The following is a 19,632-nucleotide window of genomic DNA, read 5'->3' as shown; positions in this document are numbered from 1 at the left end:
TCAAATGAAATTGGAATGTAATAGAACAATCTGCCACTTGGATGGGGATTAAGGCAGTTTCAGGAATGCTTAAGGAAAAGAGAGAGGAGCTACATTTAAGGTTAGGGTGTGTGGGTAATGATTTCCCTGGGCTATTCCCCTGTCACTGCACAAGAAGTAGTTGGACTCCCCTTGCATGGCCCAGGGAGTGATGGCCCCAGGGCTGGTTTCCAGATACAGAATACTTTGGGGCAGCTGGCAGCTCTGGTTGCTTTTTCTAGTTGTCCATAAAGCTGTAAACAGACACAGTAGCTAGGATCCTGTCCTTGCAGTGCTCTGGGCCTGCTGTTGCAGCATTATGCAGGAAGTTCTGTTGGGAAACCCAACAAAATCTCTTCCATGGGCCACCCTGGCTGCTTTTGGGTCTTGCCTGGTGCACAAGGTGCCACCCTGGGAGCTGTTCTGACACCAGCTACCAGGTCTCCTTCTCCCAAAACTTTAAGTGCTGATGCAGGTGATAGATCCTTCATTACTCCTCCTCCCGGTCTCCAGATAAAACACTTTTCATTCAGATTAAGTGGAGTGACCTGGAGATGTCTGTCTTTTTTTAACTTTTTTTTTTTTTTTTTTTGTAAAACTTTATTTTGTGAAATACAATATACAGAGAAAACAAATCAGGTTCTGAGTGCTGCTTTGAGTGTGTTGGAACAGGTTTAGGGGAATAAAGGTACTTCGTAGCCACAAAATGACCACAGGGATTTACTGATGCTTTATTTTTTCCAAGAGATTCCATCGTTTCAATGCAAACAACATGGAAAGAGATGCTCGGGATGATTGGATCCTGTTTTATTCCATCGAGCTTGCCTTGGTAAAAGTTCATGGTTTTTAAATCGAAGTATAGTGACCCAGAGGTGATACCTATGGATGGATAGGTAAAACTGGTGGGGTCAGAGGCACGTATCATCCAGTTCTATGCCATTTCCATGTTGATGGTGACAGACTGAGCAAGAATTTCAGGCAGATCTTGAGTGCCATCTGGTCTTCCTGAATTTGGCTTGTCCTGGGAAGGAATGGGAGAGTTGGACTTGAAGCTGGCTGAGGAGACACTTGCAAAATGACAAGCCGAGCCTTTGAGTTCTGTTTTGAGGTGTTTGTTGCTTCATACAAGAGTTAGCAATTCTTGGGACAGAATAACAGATCAAATAAAACCACAGACACACAGTATTTTATGTCTGCATTTTAAATACAGCTGCTGGGTTTTTCTTTGGACAAAACAGCAGCATATCAAGGTTGCGTGAGGTTTTCTGTTTAGGTGGGTTTTTTCTTCCTACTTGCAGAAGAACTGCTAAATGAGTGGGTACTTCTGAAGCCCTCTTTGACTATTGATCATGACTGTTAAAATACTCATTTTCAGATAATGATTTTGTTTGAAGAGCTGTTCTGGCTAGTTCACACAAGTATGCAGGCTACATAGTTTGTTACAGATTTCTGTAACAAATTATTAGAAGGTGTTGCTTTGATTTCCTTTAAAAAAACCCAAACAAACCACAAAATCCCAAGGTGCTTGTAGGATAAATATCTCAGGCTGTCAGTTTGCACAGCTCAAACTCTGATTTTGTGTGACAACAAGATATAGGGTGATATTTAAGCATGAGCATCTCTATGCTTGTGAATAAACTGAGCATTTCTTTTCACAGTTTGGGTATGTATGAAAAATCAACTAAACACAGTTTCCAACCAGTTAGGGAGCTGTGAATAAGACCTAGGGATCTGCACTTCTGTTTTCTTTGCTCTTACACAACAGCCTCATTTTGTTCTATTTGGACTATTGGGGAGAAGGTGTCATGTTGGTTTTGTAGCTTATACTTGGCCTTGGGCATGTAGAAGGCTTTAAGCATAGCAAACAGACCAGGTTAAGTGTGCAAATGGGAAGCACATACCTTTTGGCATCTGGGGAAGTCCACTTAGACAGACAAGATGTGCTTTACAAATGCTGTAGGAAAATAGATATGCTAGTTAGAAGGAGCAGCAAAATTTAATTTGGGAAATACCTTTAAAAATAACAGCTGTTCCTGAGCTGATGGCATTAAAAACACATGCTCCTGATCACATTTGACCCAATGATGTGATAGAAAGTTTGAAGTGTTTAAATTCTCTTAAGTGTGGTAAGACTAAATCTATGATGAATAGAGCACTTTTTCTAAGCATTAGCTGTAGGATTGGTTCCAATCACTGCAACTGCTCTACAGAAGGTCAGAGAGTTTAGAGATCTGGTGTTGACCAAAGTAGCCTTCTCTGTGGCTGAATCTAGTCCTTTGAGTGGTGTGACTTGCAGGCTAAGCATGTTGCAATAGTCATTTTCATACATAAGCCTTTCAACCTCACTCAACTGTAGCTTTGTATATTTGCCTGAGAAGCTAAAAGCAAACTGCAATGAAGCTCTGTGAGAGAAAGAAGAAAGGTAGGATGAGAGGGTGTTGAGCTCTTGCACCTACCCTCATAGTTGATGCAGCCATTGGAGTCTTCCTGACCTTTCATGAGTTCATCTACTTCCTCTTCTGTCATCCTCTCACCTGGAGAGTTGAGAGACCTCTGTTAATTCTTTCACAAACAGACAACTGAACCCTACAGCTTTTCCAAAGGCTTTCCTTGTTTCCTCAGTTAGTAACAAAAAAGACCTATACATGAGCTGAGCATAGTAATTTTAACTTTCAATAGAAGCTTTACATGTGCATAGACACAAGCATTCCAATTACTCCTACAGAGTAAAGAAATTATGCAGAAAATCCTCTACCTTTGTCCATGTGTATTATGCCACTGAGGTGTGCAGCCTTTTTTCCCTGTTCTTCATATAACAGGCACTCAATACCTACTCTGAATTTAGAAGTAATAAACCAAGCCTTTTCCTTTGGCCTTTCTACTGAGTTTTGTGTTTGCTTTCCATGTGGGTTACCAGTTAGGAAACCCAGTTTTGTTTGGCTTGGTAGCCTCCTACCTCCAAACTGGTTAGAATATCCTTCCTCCCTCTCTCATGCCATCTAACAGCAGCAATTTTTAAAGTGCTGGCAGAGAAGATAATCCCTTACCCAGCGTAGCCAGTACGTGGCGGAGCTCAGCCCCCATGACTGTGCCATTGCCTTCCTTGTCAAAGACACGCAGACCTTCAACGAAGTCTTCATAGGTACCCTGCTCCTTGTTGTTAGCAGCTGCTTGCAACATGGGCAGGAACTCCTCAAAAGTGATTTTCTTGGCATTCATCTCTGGAAAGAAAGCACCAGTTGCTACATGCTAGACACTTCTATGCGTGTTCTTTTGGGATATTTGCCCTGAAGTGTGGGAGAGCCTCCCGCCTCGTCTGCACTTCTCTTTTTGTCCTTTAGTCTTTGCCTCAGGGTTTGGCAGTTCCTTTGCAGAACCTGCCTTCTCTCTTATCGTGGGAGTCAGTGTGCTTATGTGCGTGTTGTGTTTCTCTTTCAGCAATGAAACTAGCTGGGTGAGTTGATCTTTGAAAGGATTGTGTGAGCGAGGAGACTAGGGAATACAATAAACCAGAAATCTTCAGCCCAAATAGCGGGAGAAAAAGTAAACAGAGTGGGATGTTGCAACTTAGGTGAGTCGCTGAGGTTGCTGGCATGTTCCTGACCTCTTCAGGGTCTCTTGGATGTGGTAGCAGAGACTATTAGCACAAGAACAAACTAATTAAAAATATGAATGTCCAGTGGGGGTGGTGTCCAGATTTGCTATTGACATGTTCAGTCTGGAGGTTTAAGGACTCGCAAGCTTAGTGCATCTAACCCCTTTGTTCTCATGAGCCAGAAGCTGCCCTTGGTGAGGCCTTCCCCAAAGATTTTCTGTTGGAGCAAGGCTGACAAATAAAAAGATCTTTACTTTTCTTTTTACTTTTTCTTTTTTCCTTCTCCTGGATCTTTCCAAAGAGCAGCTTTCATCTGGGCAGCAATGAAATATAATAGGTGGAAATATGCAAGAGATTCTTGACTATACAGTTGTTACAGGAACCATTTTGCTACTCAGCTATATCAAAATCACTGGCAGTTATTGCTGTAGTCACCTAAAGTGTTGTCATGGTCTCACCTCTGTTTTAGTCCTCTGCTCAGTGCTTCCTGCTTGTGCTAATGCTTAACTTGGCCCTTCTGAATTGTTCCTCAGAGCCGCGTTTGCCTGGCCTGAAGATTTGGATGTAATTTAGCCCATCTCAATATGGTTCAGTGTGACTGAAATCAAGGATCACCTGGACTAGGTCCTTGTTAGGAGGTGACCACAGTTTTTTACCATTTCTTTTGTCTCTAAGAGGTGAGAAAAAGAAATGGAAAATTACCGTTGTATAAATGGCCACATACCTGAGCATGCCCTAGTTTGTAGGAGCTTTGAACAGACCACCCCAGCCAACAGGATATTTTCTGCTAGGTTTCTGGTCCCAGAGCATGTCTTGGTTTATGCAAAAGATCCTGCACTGGAAGGACCTGAAGAGTATCAACTATTGGAAATGGACTTAGCAAGGGCTGGGGCATAAACGGACTGCATTGCACCTACAGCAGGTTGGCACCAAAATGGTCCCTGCAGGGACTTCTCCACATCCTAAGGAGGTTTTCCTCTTCCTGAGCACGGAATTCATCCTCTTCAAAAGGAACTGGAGAAATTCCATTCCCTTTCAGAGCAAAAGCTCCTCTCCCTCCTTCTGTGACTGCTGATGTTGCCTAACAACAGTTCCCCAGCCTCAGGAAGGGCCCAGGAGACACTGTGGGATACTCACCCTCTTTGCTGGGGTTGCCCAGGATCTTGTTGATCTCGGCATTTGTAGGGTTCTGTCCCAGTGCCCGGATGATATCACCAACCTGGCTCAGGGTGATCTTGGCATCACCAGTCCTGTCAAAGAGGAGGAAGGCCTCCTTGAAGTCTGCAAGGGAAGAGCAACAGTTAAAACTGAGCCAGGCAGCTCCTTATTGACAAGTTGTATTGACAAAGTGCTGTCTCCTGGCACTGCTCCACCAGCTCCAGAGGAACCAGCCAGGGGAACCTTTGGCCCACAATCCCAAGAAAAACTCGTCCCCTCTGACATTTTGGTTTCACTATTTTTAAACTTTTATATCTACATTTCATAGCTTTCCTGGATCTAATAGCTATCAATAGCTTTCTGATTGACCCCATGGTTATTTCAAGCACGGGGCAAGATAAGTTTTCTACAGACACTGCCATTCAAGAACAGGTGTCTTTGCATGACACAGCAGCAGAAGGTACCAATGTTGTTATCCAGTCCAGCTTATCTCACCAAGGACTGGGATTCTTCTGTCAAAGCACCTTGCAGTGCAGTCCTGGTATTTCCACTACACAGTGCTAATGGGAAACATGAAGGTGGATTTCAAATGCTTCCACTTTTGTTTTCCTTTAAAGTTGCTTTACAATGACATTTCAGCCCATGCTTGTCCCCTCTCTTCTCCGCTCTTTGCAATCTGTCCCTGCTTCTTACAGATGCACAGATATCTGGTTTTCCAGTGGTAATACTTGTGTGGTGCCTTATTCCAGTGCATTTCCAGTGTGTACACTTTGACACTTTGCTTCTTTCAGTGCTGCCAAATGATCAACCTTCACTTATTTCCCCCTTGCTGCTGACCAAGGAATTGGGGTACACACATTTCTCCTACAAAAATCAGCCCAGACGGTTGCCTTCATCGCATTGCCAGTCTTCTTCAGCTTCTGTTGCAAAGCTCCATGTTAATCACCTTACTATATTTTTCATTTGTTTTATAACATTTGTTGCAATGAATGAAGAAATATGCTTAAGGGGAGCAAAAGTCCAGGGTCTAGATAAAAAAGCATCCTTGAACCTCATGTCAAGAGCATCTCAGACTGCTGTTGATCATTTCTGCATTGCAGTGTCTGACAATGCTGTGTTTTAGCTCCAAGTAAACCAAGTGAAATGTCTTTCCTGTGATTGTGGTGTTCTTCCAGCAGCTAGACAGGCTTTGTGCTTCACAGCTTGTGTAGGTGGATGTTCTTTCTGCCTTGAGAGAGGTTTAGAAGTGATAAACCATATTTCAAATCATGTCTTCATTCATCTTGTGCTGGGGACAGGTGACACGGGTATTTAGGTTCTTGCTTTAGCCATCCATATACCTACTGCCTTAGTGGAGGAGTTACTGGCACTCAGTAAAGCTGCTGATACACAATGTTGGCCTGCTAGGCTGTAATCTAATACATCTGAAACTAATCCCCCTTACTGTCTGATGTGAGAGACCTATAACCCTTTACTGTGAACCCTCTCCCCTTACAGCTTTTATTGCAGGGTATAAAATCAAGGCCTTCTGGACCTGTGTGGAGCTTGGCCTTACAATATATCAGCTTGATACCAGCTCCTGCTCTAACAGCTGAGGTCGATAGAGCTGTAGTGATTTATACCGTATGATCCAGTGTTTCATACGGTGCATTAATGACATTTAGCCAGAGTGAAGTATAAAACAATGCCAGTTTGCTATTAGCAAAGCCATCAGAAGAGTTTCTCTGGTTTGTAAATCCTATGAAGTTTTATCTTCACTGGCTTCTGAACACTGGGAGAACAGGCCTGATTTTATTTTTGTGTCTCAGGCATGCATTTCACTGATTCATCTTTGCTGTGGGGTTTTTCTTTTCAGTTTTGGGTGGTGTGTGTATGTATATGTATAGCTAGTCCTAGTTTATACCTCTGCTGGAATAAGCACATCTCAAATCCCTCTCTGCGGAGGGTACCACCCAGCTGCTGGTGCATCAGCCTGTGTGGATGGAAATAGTTACTGAGGGTAGGACATCCCTCTTCCTGCGAAATTCTCCCTCTCAAGTAGCTTTAAATGCTCTGCTGCTTGGATCAGTTATCACAGCATTACAGCAGCTGGATGAGCTGAAATAAGTAGGGAAGCTGAACAAAACCATTTTCTTTGTTACAAATGCCAGCAGCTTGGAATTGGTGGCATTTTTCCATAAACCCTCCCAACCCTTTGGTAGAAGTTTTAGAATTAAAAAGTAAGGAAGAGTCCAAATGATCTTCTTTGTGACCAGGAGTGTTTAGACTTCAGGAAGAGAAACATTTCCAGTCCCATTTACTGCACTGTACCTGTCCTTTATTGCTTTGATAGTATAAGCCAGAGCAGGCTGGTGTTCAGGAAGTCTAGGTCTCTCCCTTAAGACCTGCTTCTAGCTATTCTTCTCCCTCTGGATTTCTAGTAAATCTGTGTATATTCCATTCTAAGTACTTTGTTCACAGTGAGAATCTACTACATTTGCTACTGAATTTTTGACATTTCTTTAAAACCTACATTATTTAATCCAGCCCTTGGGATGTTTGAAACACTCTAGCATAGATTTCCAGAGCTTCAATGGGGATTTTGTTCGTGTCAGAATTTTTAATCATCTCTTTCTAGCAGATTTAAGACCCAATTTGTAACTTGCTGGTGGCTTGTGAAGCAGAGAACATAGCAAGATGCTCAAGAATTGCAGCATGCCCACATTGTTTTCATAAGCAACAGTTTACACAAGTCACTTATTTGCTAACTATTTCCATGCATCATGAATGCATTTACAGTAAAGCAGCTCTTGTTCCTCCCTTCCCCAGCACCTCCTGGTAAAAGTGACATACAGGCCTCTTGCATCTTCTGTTCATGTAAAATTGCAATGTCATTGCAGCTAAGTTAAGTTTTCAACCCATCCCTCTTCCTGTTGTCCTTCATCTGCCTATTCCCTCTGTGACTTTCAAATGCTAGAGTTTGTTTTCAGCATCCTTGTGAATGGCCAGTACAGGAGCACAACTGAAAAATGTTTAGTAGGTAGAGCTGGTAACATGGCATAAACTTCTCAGCTTAGGCAGCATCTAAGCACTCAGATAATTGACATGTAAATCTACAGTCAGCTTCTTGTTCAGCATAAGTCAGCACTGCTCCTCTGAAGTCAGGAGTGTGGTGATTTATACCAGCTGAACTCCTAGCTCATGCCTTCATAAAGGTTGAGCTTCTGAGCTTGTAGCTCCTCTCTGAACCCATGTACGTGTAAAACACATCAGCTCTCTTGTAACTTACCATCCTGTTGCTCCTTGGAGAACTCGATCTGTTGGAAGGAAATCAATCACAAAAAATAGCTTAGGAGGGGGGGGCTGGGGGAGAACCTGTTTGTTTCCTAAAGCATCCAACTCAATCCATGAGTCATCTTCCAAAACAGCAAAAGTGGGTCTGTCAGATGTGCAGAAGTAATGCAGATAGCAAATGAGCTGTTAAGGCTAGTGAATCTTTAGCATTTGGTGGCCATTATGTACCCCCTCCTTCCCCCTGGTAAAGTTTAACTTTTATTTCACTTACCGTTAATTTGGTCAGGAGTGAAGGACTGCAGTTGGGAAGAAAAAGAGAGAAAAGAGAACTAGTACTGCTGAAAGTGCACTGAGAGAAAGCAAATAGCACGGAGTAGCTGAGCGCTCACATCTGTCTTGCCTGGTCTAATTAGGCCATAGCAACCTAAGCCAGCAACCTCCCTTGTAAAAATGCATCACCAGATCTATTCTTAAAGATTCCATTAAAATCTACATCCCAGGGCTGTGGAAAGAAGCAGCAAAAATCTAAAGTCTCTTAGCTAACAAAGAAGTCACTAATCAGATCCTTCATTCTTTTAGTATAGACCCATTTCATTAAGACTATTTGAAGCAATATTGCTTAACAAGCAGCTTGGGTTTTTTATGCTAACATAGAAATTAAACCAATCTCTTAAAGCTTGTGTTTCAGATCACTTTTTGACAGTACAATGTTTCATAAAGTCCTAAACATGATATTTTCTTATATTAAAAAATATTACTCTGTTCCTTTGCTACTTTAGCAAAACTAAACTAAAATCCTTCGCAGACAGCAGTAGCAAATTGTAACCCTCCTGTCTGAAGCTATAGGAGCTGCATGGCTACCACTGCCTGGTGCAGAACTGGAGGCTAACCGGAGAACCTTGCATAGCCCTTTAGGTTTAAGGAGGAAAGCCAAGCAAACCTAAGCTGTCTTCTGGTCTGTCCTTCCCCCCGCCCAGAACTACCTTGTGCAAGAAGCCTGATTTACTTAGGTAAAATACACTGGCTTGCTGCTAACCATTAGCTTTCCAGTGGACCCACCATGGTTGAGTTGGAAAAGCAGAGCAGCTGACGGGCAGGAGGGATTAGCTGAGAGGTCTTGAGAATGGTCCTGCTTTCCTGGCCTTTCTTCCCTTTATTTATCCAGTGGTGCTGACGGCATTGCCTGGATTAGGTGTCAGAAGGAAGCAGTCCCTCCCCTTGGCGAGTTCTTTAGCTTTCTTAGGGCAAAGTGACAGGAGGCTCCATGTCTTGATGGACATCTGATGATGGCTATTTTTAGGAGGCTGGAGAGGGGCAGGGAGTGGCAAGCAGTAGGTTTGATTCAGGTCAGCAGTTTCTGGATCCATACTGTCAAAAGAAGATATTCCTTGTCCAGACCTACCAAGACTTCCTTCTAGGGAAGGACTCTTATTACTCCAATAATATATATGAAGTCAGAGAGCAAGGAGTGTTGAGGGTGAGAGGTGCCACGTGTTTGTCCAGCTGTCTGGTTTTACGCGTGGCTTGTAGGTTGTGTTAGATGCAGCTGGATGGTCCTCGTACCTCTGCTGAGTTTTGCCCAAGCCTTTAGGTGTTAATGCAGCGCTCAGGACTGGAAGAGTGGTGCTGCTGCTTGTCTGCTCAGTGTGATCCAGTTGTTGGCACTGAGGAGAAGATTAACCTGTTGATGGAGGTGGTGTCTGACTGTGAAGCTCCTCTGCACTGTTTGCATTGCCCTGTTTTCCAAAGCTTGAACATTCTTTAAGGCAGAATTTATCCAGTTTTGGACCCAGCTGTTGCCAGAGGTTAGCAGCTGATGTGTAGAGGTACCCTGCAGAGTGCTGGGAGAGCCTGTGCTCTATAGGATACTTCTTCTAGGGCTGGGGTTAGGCAGGGGACGAGCATGCCAGCTTCAGAGCTCACTGGTGTGGTGGGAGAGTAGATGTTGCTGAGGTTTTTGTGATGTGGAGGCAAACTGATAGGAGCTAAGACCCCCCAAAAGCTTTGTGAACTGAAAGGACGACTGTTCATGGTGGAGAGAGGAGTTGCAGAGTGAAAAGGGGATGTAGCACTACAAATGGTGAGTTTTCTAGGTAGGTTCCAGGAGGTAGAGGCTGCAGTTACTTCGGTGGCAAAGATTTAGTCCCACCATGTAGCATCCTGCAAGCTCAAGGTCAAATCTCTGAATTGATGCTGAGAGACATTGTAAAAGACTTAGAAAACTTTCCTCCAAACTTCTTCCTTTCCCTGTCACCTCAACTGGGTTCAACATGGAGCCAGGGTGGGAATGGTTGTGTAACAACAGACTCTCTGTTTCAAACTGAAATCCCCTCTCTAAAATTCGGTTGATTTCTTTTGTTGAGCATTCCCTGCTCCTGGTTTTCTAATGACAAAACGTGATTAGTAAGGCAAACGTTCTCCTGTAGCTCACTTCGTCACCCTGAAGATAAGCATAACGTGTGAATGTCTTCAGTATATTGAGGGCTCTGAGAGCAAGAATCAGACCCAAGAACTGGTTTTGGTTTGATTTGGGTTTGGTTTTAAACTGAACAATCAAAGTAAGTCAAAATATTTAGTTGGATTTGAGACATTAACCTCCTACGTCCTGTTTTAAAAACTAATGATACAACTGCAAAGGGTTTTCTAAGCTCAGCATTTCAGCTGGAAAACATTCTGGACCAACAGATCTAGTTGCATTTTTGAGAACTAGTTGGCAAATATGGTGAGTAGGGAAAAATGCCCCACTGCCAATCTTCACTTTTGTGTTTTCTGCTATTTGTAATCTATTAGCCCGGGGGATCAGGTATGTATTCAGGACAAAGTGTAGTCATGACCAGGTGTGGCTGTATAGAAAAGGGGGTTGATGCTGTTGTCTGAATTGGCTAACACAGGTTAAGCACAGTGCAGACCACCTGGTTAACACTGGCTGGAACTCAGTGAGAAAGCTAATATGGATCTTGGCCATCAGTCCCACTGCAGTAATAGAAGAGCTTTCTAAAGACTCTGGCAGAGCTGAAATGTTGCCTGGGTCAGTTCAGTGTGTTGCCTTTGATGGAATTTTCCTCCTGCCCTTAGCCTGTGGCTCTCCAGTGCTGCCACTGGGAAATGTTCTCCTGAAAACAGGGTTTTTTAAAAAATATCTATATATAAAATTAAGGAAAACATAGAACAATTTTCTTGAATGTTTTTTCTTCCTTCTTGATAAGCTTTATGGTTGGCTACAGCAAAACTTGTCCCAAAAGGCTTTGGATGCCAAGCAGAAAATAGTTTAGGTGCATTTGGCTTGGGCATAGAAAACTGATACCTGGATTAACCATGTGGCTTGAATGGGCTATCAAATATGTACAGATTGAGAGAAGTCCACTCATAAACTGTGAGACTTTGGCTCAGAATTTAGATGAGGAAATACTAGCACACCACATGAGCCCTTTATTACTGATTCTGAATAAAACCTCACAAGAGTTTTGCTGGGGAGAAATATTCTAGCAAGAGCATGTTGCATTCACTTGACTTAAGAATCACCTTGCTTTGAGCCAATAGTCTATTGGGTGCTGAAAATGCTACTTGCTTTGAGTAAGGGTACCTACAAATGGCTACAGTATAGAAAGTATTTCAAGCATTCCTTAAAAGAAACTAAAGGTAGGATTTCTGGCTCTTTAAGGAATGCTTATAAGCTTCAAGACATAGAAGTATTTTGCAGTGATCTGATCTTTGTTTTGATCCTGGCAATGGCCATTGCATTATCAGAGAACGTGTCTTGAGGCTTTAGGGAAGATGTTCAAAGTTTAGGGAGTTTGGCTTTACAAAAAAGAATGCATCTTCCCCAGAGGAATAGTGAAAGCTTGAAGGAAATGCAACATGTAGCAATACCACAAGGACCTGCACTTCTCTAACTTGGCTTAGCCCTTGTTTATGGACAGAGTTATTATCCAGAAGGTTAGCAGTGCCCAAGGGGGTGTGTTTGGGTTGGGTTTTTTTGTGATTAGGGTTTTTTGTTGTTGAGTTTTAAGATTAAGGCTTTTCTCTGTATAATATGTGACCACCTTCTGGTCATCTTGTTGCTTGATAGAAACGTTTTGACCAGGTGCCATTTACATAGGATGGGGTGGATGGAGCCATATGCAACTCCTTATTGACAGCTAAACAGCAGACCCAATCCACACACATCTTTATTTCCAAATTATTACCAAAGTTCCTAATTTCCCAACAAATCACTGGTTCATGGGCCTTAAGGCCCTGAGCTTTGCAGTGTGGTGCTGTGCTCACCTTGTTCACCTATGGGGCTGAGTACAGCACTGCAGAGCGATAGTAACTTTGTGCTCCCTGTAAATGTGCAGATGTCTGGGCCACGGTGAAAAGCCTTGGGGAGAGGTGCTGCTGGGAGTTAAAGCATTCAGCTGCTCCATCCCCTTGTTACCCTTTGGGTGAATTATGGAGAAGGGGATCATCTTAGCATTTTATTAGAGGGTCACCAGGTATTTCAAAGTACTCTCTCTGTAGAAGAGACTAAGAACGTATCAGATGTCTTGGAAAATCAAAGAGGGGAAAATCTGAGAGTCCCTCAGGATACTCACTGTATATTTAGCTTTCTGTTCAAGACTGGTGGGATTTCTCTATTTTTGGCTGGAGATAAGGTAGGATTTTGCCTACAGCAGTTCATATGATACCTCCTCACCATTAGTGCCTCCTCCTTGATTAACACAGCTGCACATCTTTTCTATGAGCCATCACTGAGTGCAGGATTACACAGCTCTCAAACCCCTTTGCAAAGCAGGCTGTGATTCCCCTGTCCCTCACCCTGGTTTGACAGCCCTTATGATCGATGCCACAGATTTGAGAGAGGCTACATTTAAGTAAGAATCAACAGCCTGATGGATTTACCCTCATTTCTTTTATGAAGCAGAGAAATATTAGGAGCAGATATGCCCTTGAGAAAGAGAGCTCTGTTTGGAGAACAGAGCACCTGGAGACAGATGGAGAAAGACTACAACCACCATTAATACAGGAGAGAAAATTGCATGTGTGCAATGCCATACGGTTTGAAAGAAGAGTTCGAAATCTCTTTGAGTTTAATGGACTTAACTGCAGATGAATTTGACTTTTTTCTAAGCATTCCATGTAACTTTCTAGTTTATTTTAAAGGGTTGTTCAGTGTTGGTTTGGTTTGTATCAATGTGTGTCGGTGGGAGGAAACGCGGGGCTCTGGAGCCCTGCTCTCCAAGGGATTTGTTGTTCTAACGTGCCTCCCAGCGGCAATGTTAGAGTACTAACAGTATTTAGACTACTGCTTGACATTTAAGTGCTATGCGGCAAACCAGTCCGGTGAAAGTGCTTTTTGGCAGAGAGTATAAGATGTAATAAAGCCTCAGTGACGTGGGACAAATTTCCAGCTTGGTTGTTTCATATCTCCTTACAGACAACTTCTTTCTTTACTTGTCATTGGCTAAATTAAGTCACCTTCTACTTGCCTTATATAAGATGAACTCTGATATCTTGTTACTATCTGTTACAATCTCTCTGTGCACCAAGGGGGTTGAAAACAGTGTTTTAGAAACACTGTGGGGTTGTTTCGTTGTGTTAGTTGATAAGAGAAAAACTCTGCCACACAACACTCGAAATTACTCTGTGAGCTCTTGAAATGCTTCTCTCTAATTTGCTTTAAATTCCACTCTGTACTGAAGTTTGTTGCTCCTCAGACCCTCCAAAGCCTATAGATAACATTTTAAAATGCTGCCAAAGCTGTGAATTACTAAGAATGGGTCTTGTAAACAGTAATTCATTTCCAAATGCTTTTTCAGGTTAATAGACATAAAGTGTTCACAAATATATACGGACAGTCCCCACTTTTGATGGATTCCTTGTTTGACAGCATTTTAGGAAGAAAAGGAGCAAAGTCCTTCTGAAAACCTTGCAAAGAAAATGAAGTGGTGGCTTTTCAGTTTGCTTTTCCTTTTGGTTTTCAACGGTACCTGAAGGGATGTCTTGGTATGCTGCTGAGTCTGATGTCCAAGTTGTTTGTCCTGGGATACCTTCATGCCATGCCTTGCCCATGCAGTGATTTAGCAACTGCCGTCAACATGGGTTTGGTATCAGTAGTGAGGTTCATGGGGGGCAAAGGGTTTGGCTTGGCTGGGCTGGGCTGCTCTGCTCTGGTGTGAACCCCGAATGGTGCTGTACCTCAGCGGTCAAAGCAGCAGCAGGAAGATGGTCTGGATGGCATCAGGAAGGCATCTTTACATCTCTTAAGGCTAAGTCATATTTGCCTTTGTCCTCCTCCTACCTGAAAGGGCACTTGGTACTGGTGACCTTGTGCAATGGGTATATCAGTCCTAGAGAATCCTTCTGGAACCATTGCTGGAGCTAGATCAGGCATAATCCAAAGGCCTGAGCCAGAAAGTTCAGGGAAAAACCTGCCAGTTGCTAAGGAAGCCCTTAGCACTATGAGCAAAGCTGCTGTTAACATTCCTGTTCTCACACCACAGCTTCACATGGAGTTTGTCTGCAGTAATAGCTCTCCAAGCGCTTCAGCTGACATTTGCAGCCCTGCTTGTTCTCCAGCCCAAAAGGTTTCTGTCAGTGCATTTTAGTGAGTTTCTCTCTCTGGTTATATCCAGTGCAATGTCTGTTCAGAGGTGACCTACTTGAGTAGTGAATGTCATAAGAATTAAGGACACTTGGCGGAACACTTGCTACTGCCTTAAGAGCTCTGTATTTAAAACCAAATGATCACACAGGTTTGCTTCCATGCAGCAGGCTTTGGCATGCATCACACAGTTACACAAGGCCTTTGCAAGTCTCTACTAGTTGATAGCTTTTAATTATTTTCCCCCTAAAGATGTAGGTAGCTTATCTGCTACCTACATAACATGGTATGATTGGAGTCCTGGCATTTCTGTCTTGTGAACACCAGCATGGGAAGCCTTGTGTAAAGGCTGAAGTAGAGGGCCTGGTGTGACACCAGATCAGGGTGCTACTTGTTTAGGGCACCATATGCAGAGTAGAAGCCTATGAAGCACTGCACTCAACGTCTCCAGCACCAGAACATCACAGTTGGTGCTAGGAGCCTGGGCGCAGTCGAAGGATAGGTTGTGTGTGCTGGGAAAGGCCTTTAGATTTCCAGTAAAAAACCTCCACACTTAACATGTTGGTGACAGGGACAGAGTTAAACAGATTTGGGCAATATGAAATGTATCCATTTCCTACTACCTCCATTGGAAAACAAAGCATGAGACTTCTCATCCCAGTTATTGCAGACTCAGACCCATAGTAGTGCTATTCATGAACTCAATGTTTCTTCTCACTCAGGCTTATGTGGGAGAAGGAAGGTAATGAAGCAGATAAACTATCTTTTGGGGAATGTCCTTGGCTACAGTTTTAAGAGAACCCCAAGAATTCTGTAGTTAAGAACATGAGCCACACAGTCATTTTGCTTTCAGTTGTGGTTGGTTCCTGGTGGTAATGCTCAGACACATCCATCACCCCATTCTTCACTTCTCAGTTATGATTTAATCTTTAACCTTTGTATCTATTGTTTAAAACCAGGCCATGCTAGTAATAAGGAAAACTGAAGATACAAATTTGGTCTGGAAATGTTTGTGCAAAGCAGAGTGAGGTTTATATTATTTCCTGAATAGGGGAGAAAAGGGTCTTTACATTTCCATTTAAACCCAAATTCTTCCTCCCTGCCTTGACTCTCTTCCTGTGGTGGTTGTACTGTAACGTAAGGTGAGCTGAGAAAGGGCTGAGTTTAGAGATTTGAATCCTCAAGTCAGATATTCCTGTTACTCAGTTTTATAGTCAATAGATGGTGCTCAAAAATAGAAAATCTCCCACCAGCTGCTGTCACTACAAGCAAATTACCAACTATTTGCTTTAACTGGGTTAATTCAAAGTGGGGAAAAAAGAACAGAAGAGGGTGAAAGGCCTGTCACAACTTCTGCTGGTGACAGGCAATTTGGGGTGCCTGTATTTGCAGGAACAGAGCTTGAGACTTCTTAAGAGGAAAAAAAGGCACCTAACTTTCAAAGTGTGCACCCCAAAAGGCCCAGAAAACCAGATTCCCTGAAGATGGAGGGGTACCATTGCAAGAATGGCTACCCATGTTTGTAAACCAGCTTCTTGTTTGTTTTGGAGTATATTGTGATCTCTGCTAATTTAAAATGAGGTGCACTGCCAAATGTGGCTGCTCTAAACCCTTATTAGGCAGCTCTACCCTTACAGTTAAAAGGGGGTTGGATGTCTCCTTATAAAAGCTAACAAAGCCTTGCTGTGTGTTTGCCTGCTGTGTGACTCCCCACATCATGCTGGTGCTGCAGCATGGCATTCCCAGTCACCTCCCATCAGTAGCAAGCTGTGGCATGGCTGCTAAATGCCCTGCAGAGCAGAGAGGAGTCCCCTTGATGCCCTTGTTCAGAGTATGGAGGCTCTGGCTCCACACCTGGTAAATCAGCACAAAGAGCCCCAGGACAGGATCATTCTCTGAATCTCAATCAAAAGCTCAGTTTTAAGTGCTCCCTGGCTCCAAAGGTTTGCTGGAAGTGGTGCTGTGCCTTTTCTCATGCTGAGACTTTGGTGCTTGAATGGAAGGATTCAGGTTTAAGTAATGCTAATTAAGGGACTGGGCTAAGACTCTGCCACATCTCCTGGGAAATCACTTGTAAGAAGACATTGTTTCCCTTCACTGCCTGAGCTCCCAAAGGGTGAAAAAGGATAACCCAGGCTGGCTGGCTGGGATCCTGGGAGGTTGTCCAGTCCCTGCCCTGCTCAAAGGCAGGGTGTAAAGCACCATGGTTGTTCCTCATGCTTTCTCAAAGAGCCCAGCACTGGAGGTGCCACAGTCTGCCTGGGCAGCCCTTTACCATTGTGGGGTCTCAGGTGAGAGGAGGATCATGGATAGGGGGGATGTGGGTTTCTGCATCACCTTGCAGCCATAGCTTTGTGGCTGGGTAGGGTCCCCTGCTGAAGGGGGAGTGATCCATTCACTCCTGCAGCAGCTCTGAGGGATCCTGCTCCTTGCCTGGTAAGGGCATGATGAAGAGTGGAGGAGATACTTATAGAAAGAGATGTGCTAGTGATAAATATGTAGAGGAGGAGACTGTGCCACCCACTGCATTGCAGGGTAGTACTGTAACCTCCATCATGCTGCTCATGTCACAGAATGGTTTGGCTTCAAAGGGACCTTAAAACTCATCCAGTTCCACCCCCCTGCCACAGGCAGGGACACCTTCACTAGAGCAGGTTGCTCCAAGCCCCATCTAACCTGGCCTTGAACTTATCTTCACTTATTTACAACTAGGAATAGTAACACTTACGTGCTGCCTTTAGTGTTAAAAGACTAGTTTTCTCTTACAAGCCCAGTTCCTCCCTCCCTTTCAAAGAGGAAAATATTTTGTCTGATACTTTCTTTCAAAAGAGACTTCACAGCAGTCTGACTATGACAAAACCTGGAGAGTTCTTTCTGTGCTACCAGGATACATTTCCTGCCATTATAGAGAGCTGTCTGGGTAAAGGAGTGAACTGCAGAGATGTCTCAGGCTGCAGCCTGCCATTTTTTTAGCTGGTAATATGCTATTAAGCCTATTTATGTAAAGATAGATTAGGTAGGATCACTGGAGTTGAAAATTCTATTTTCTCCTAATGAACTGGCTGTAGAAAGCTATCAAATCCCATTAAATTACTTAGTAGGAAATCTAGCTTGCATTCCCTTTCATTTCTGAAGATGAGTGAAATATGAGTTCTAGTCTGATTTTCAGACAGTATTCTCAAAAAACAGTGAGCTTTTTGTATAGCCTTTACTATGATCACCCAAAGTATTTCAAAATGTCCTTTTTCCCCCCTCTTGAACTTGTTTTACTTTGCCAGCAGGTTCAGCTGCTCTCTCATGGGAAACTACATACTGATTGTGAAAATTAAAGTAAACTTCAAGAAATTTCACTAAATGGGGCATGATCTTGGGGCTACATGTATTAAGATACCTGAAACAGAATTCATCATGAGATGAAAGTGAGTATGTCCTATTAGGAGTCTTTGTACTCCTTCTTTTCCCTATAATAGGCATGATTCCTTATGTAGAGTTCAGCAAATTGGTCCCGGGACCAATCAGCTTGGCAGGTAGGTGGAGAATAACTATTTATAGTCCTACCCAGAGAAACTGGTCTGACTTCATGTCTTTAACCATTTAACCTCCCTCTCCTCTTTCCCAAGTAAAGAATTGCTCAACATGGAGGAGTTTTCTTTGAAGGATCAAGGCAAAACCAGAGATACTGGTTGGCATGTGAAGCTTAAAGACAGTATGAGATCAAATGGAAGTGCAGTCAGAGAGAAATCTCTGAAAGAATCTTCCCTTTTGTTGATTTCAGTTTGCAGCAAATGGCAAATTCTGAGCAAATCTGTAAAGGTGAGAGGGAATCACTTGCAATGTTTCCATCCATGGCTTTCCAGCTCATGGTCTCGACCAACCAATGTTTGTTGTACATTGCAAATGAAAAGAAAATAGGCAAAACTCCTAGATCATTGAATGGTTCCCTCTGTTTAAATCTGGTTTCTTTCTGCTTTTAAAGATGAGCCATGCTGATCTCGAAGCACATGACCAAAGGGTCATCAGGTGCTTGCAAAAACTTGGAAAGGAATTTGAGGGCAAACTGCACAACAAGGTTTGGTTTTAGTACAGTGCTATGGGAAAACACTGTGCTTCAAGTTTCAATAACCCCTTCCTGTCCTCATGCACCTCTTCTGGGGGGAAGGGGACAGGGAACTGGGACGTTGTTGCTGGTTTTAATTTTCTTTTAAATTCAGTTTTACCAAACAGGTCAGACTGATACTGATTTGGTAAAAAGTTCTAAGGGCCACACTCCAGAATACTTTGGAAATCACCAGGTTTCACTCTTGTGTTAAATCATGCACCATGCCTTACACCCCTCCAGCTATTAACACAATCAAAAGCTCAGGCAGGTCAACAACTCCGTTCACTGAGGTTACTCATTCATTTCACTGCAGTCCCCAAACTGGAACCAACCACACACAACATTTCACTGCAGGTCTCTGTTAGCTGGGACTCTGCTAGCTTTCCCCTTTGGAAGGGCTTTGGGTCCATGATCAGCACACGTTTATCCCTTTACCTTGATGCTCTTGAGGTCTATTGCAGGTTGTTTGGGTGCTGCTGGTGCGGGTGCTGGTGCTGGCGCGGGTGCTGGTGCTGCGGCTGCTGCTGGCTTCTTTACGTCCTTCTTCGGTGCCATTTTGTGTTGCTTAAGCTTGAAAGTAAAGGTTCCCCCAAAAAAACCCTGCAAAACCCTTAAAAGTGATTCCTGGGAGAGGAGCAGCGGTCAGAATGAGCTACAGCCTGTGCCCTGGAGGTGGACCCAATGTGTTAAACTCTATAAGGGCATATATATATTTCACTTAGTGCCTCGTACAGTCCTGACACATCCAGCTGGATTGGACAGCTTGCTAATCAAGTGGGATGTCATTCCAGCTCGAGCTATAAATGGAATACAAGAGTTCAGGGCTTCATAAGATCAAGGGACTTCAGTGGCTTTTTTTCCCCCTCTTTAAAAACCCTAATCACCTCCCCTATGTGTATGTGTGTG

General features: G+C 43.4%; 1 protein-coding gene across 2 annotated transcripts; it reads right to left on the bottom strand.

Annotated features, from left to right (window-relative positions):
* Positions 1-725: 725 nt before the first annotated feature.
* MYL1 (myosin, light chain 1, alkali; skeletal, fast) lies at positions 726-19,437 on the bottom strand. Of its 2 annotated transcripts, XM_010020947.1 has the most exons (7): positions 19,162-19,437; positions 8,040-8,067; positions 4,751-4,894; positions 3,066-3,239; positions 2,475-2,552; positions 1,920-1,972; positions 726-1,039 (listed from the first exon to the last, which is right to left on the bottom strand). In XM_010020947.1, exons 1-6 carry the CDS (start codon positions 19,279-19,281, stop codon positions 1,944-1,946), a joined length of 573 nt encoding a protein of 190 aa, XP_010019249.1. In that variant the 5' UTR covers positions 19,282-19,437; the 3' UTR covers positions 726-1,039; positions 1,920-1,943. The 2 variants fall into 2 exon arrangements, with proteins under 2 accessions (XP_010019249.1, XP_010019250.1); XM_010020948.1 differs by lacking the exons at positions 726-1,039; positions 8,040-8,067; positions 19,162-19,437 and adding exons at positions 8,316-8,340; positions 9,104-9,153.
* Between the last annotated feature and the right edge of the window lie 195 nt (positions 19,438-19,632).

Source organism: Nestor notabilis, unplaced genomic scaffold (assembly GCF_000696875.1).
Source record: "Nestor notabilis isolate BGI_N333 unplaced genomic scaffold, ASM69687v1 scaffold11848, whole genome shotgun sequence".
NCBI lineage: Eukaryota > Metazoa > Chordata > Aves > Psittaciformes > Psittacidae > Nestor > Nestor notabilis.
The sequence above is the reverse complement of the archived record's forward strand: the minus strand, read 5'-3'. Positions and strand labels throughout refer to the sequence as shown.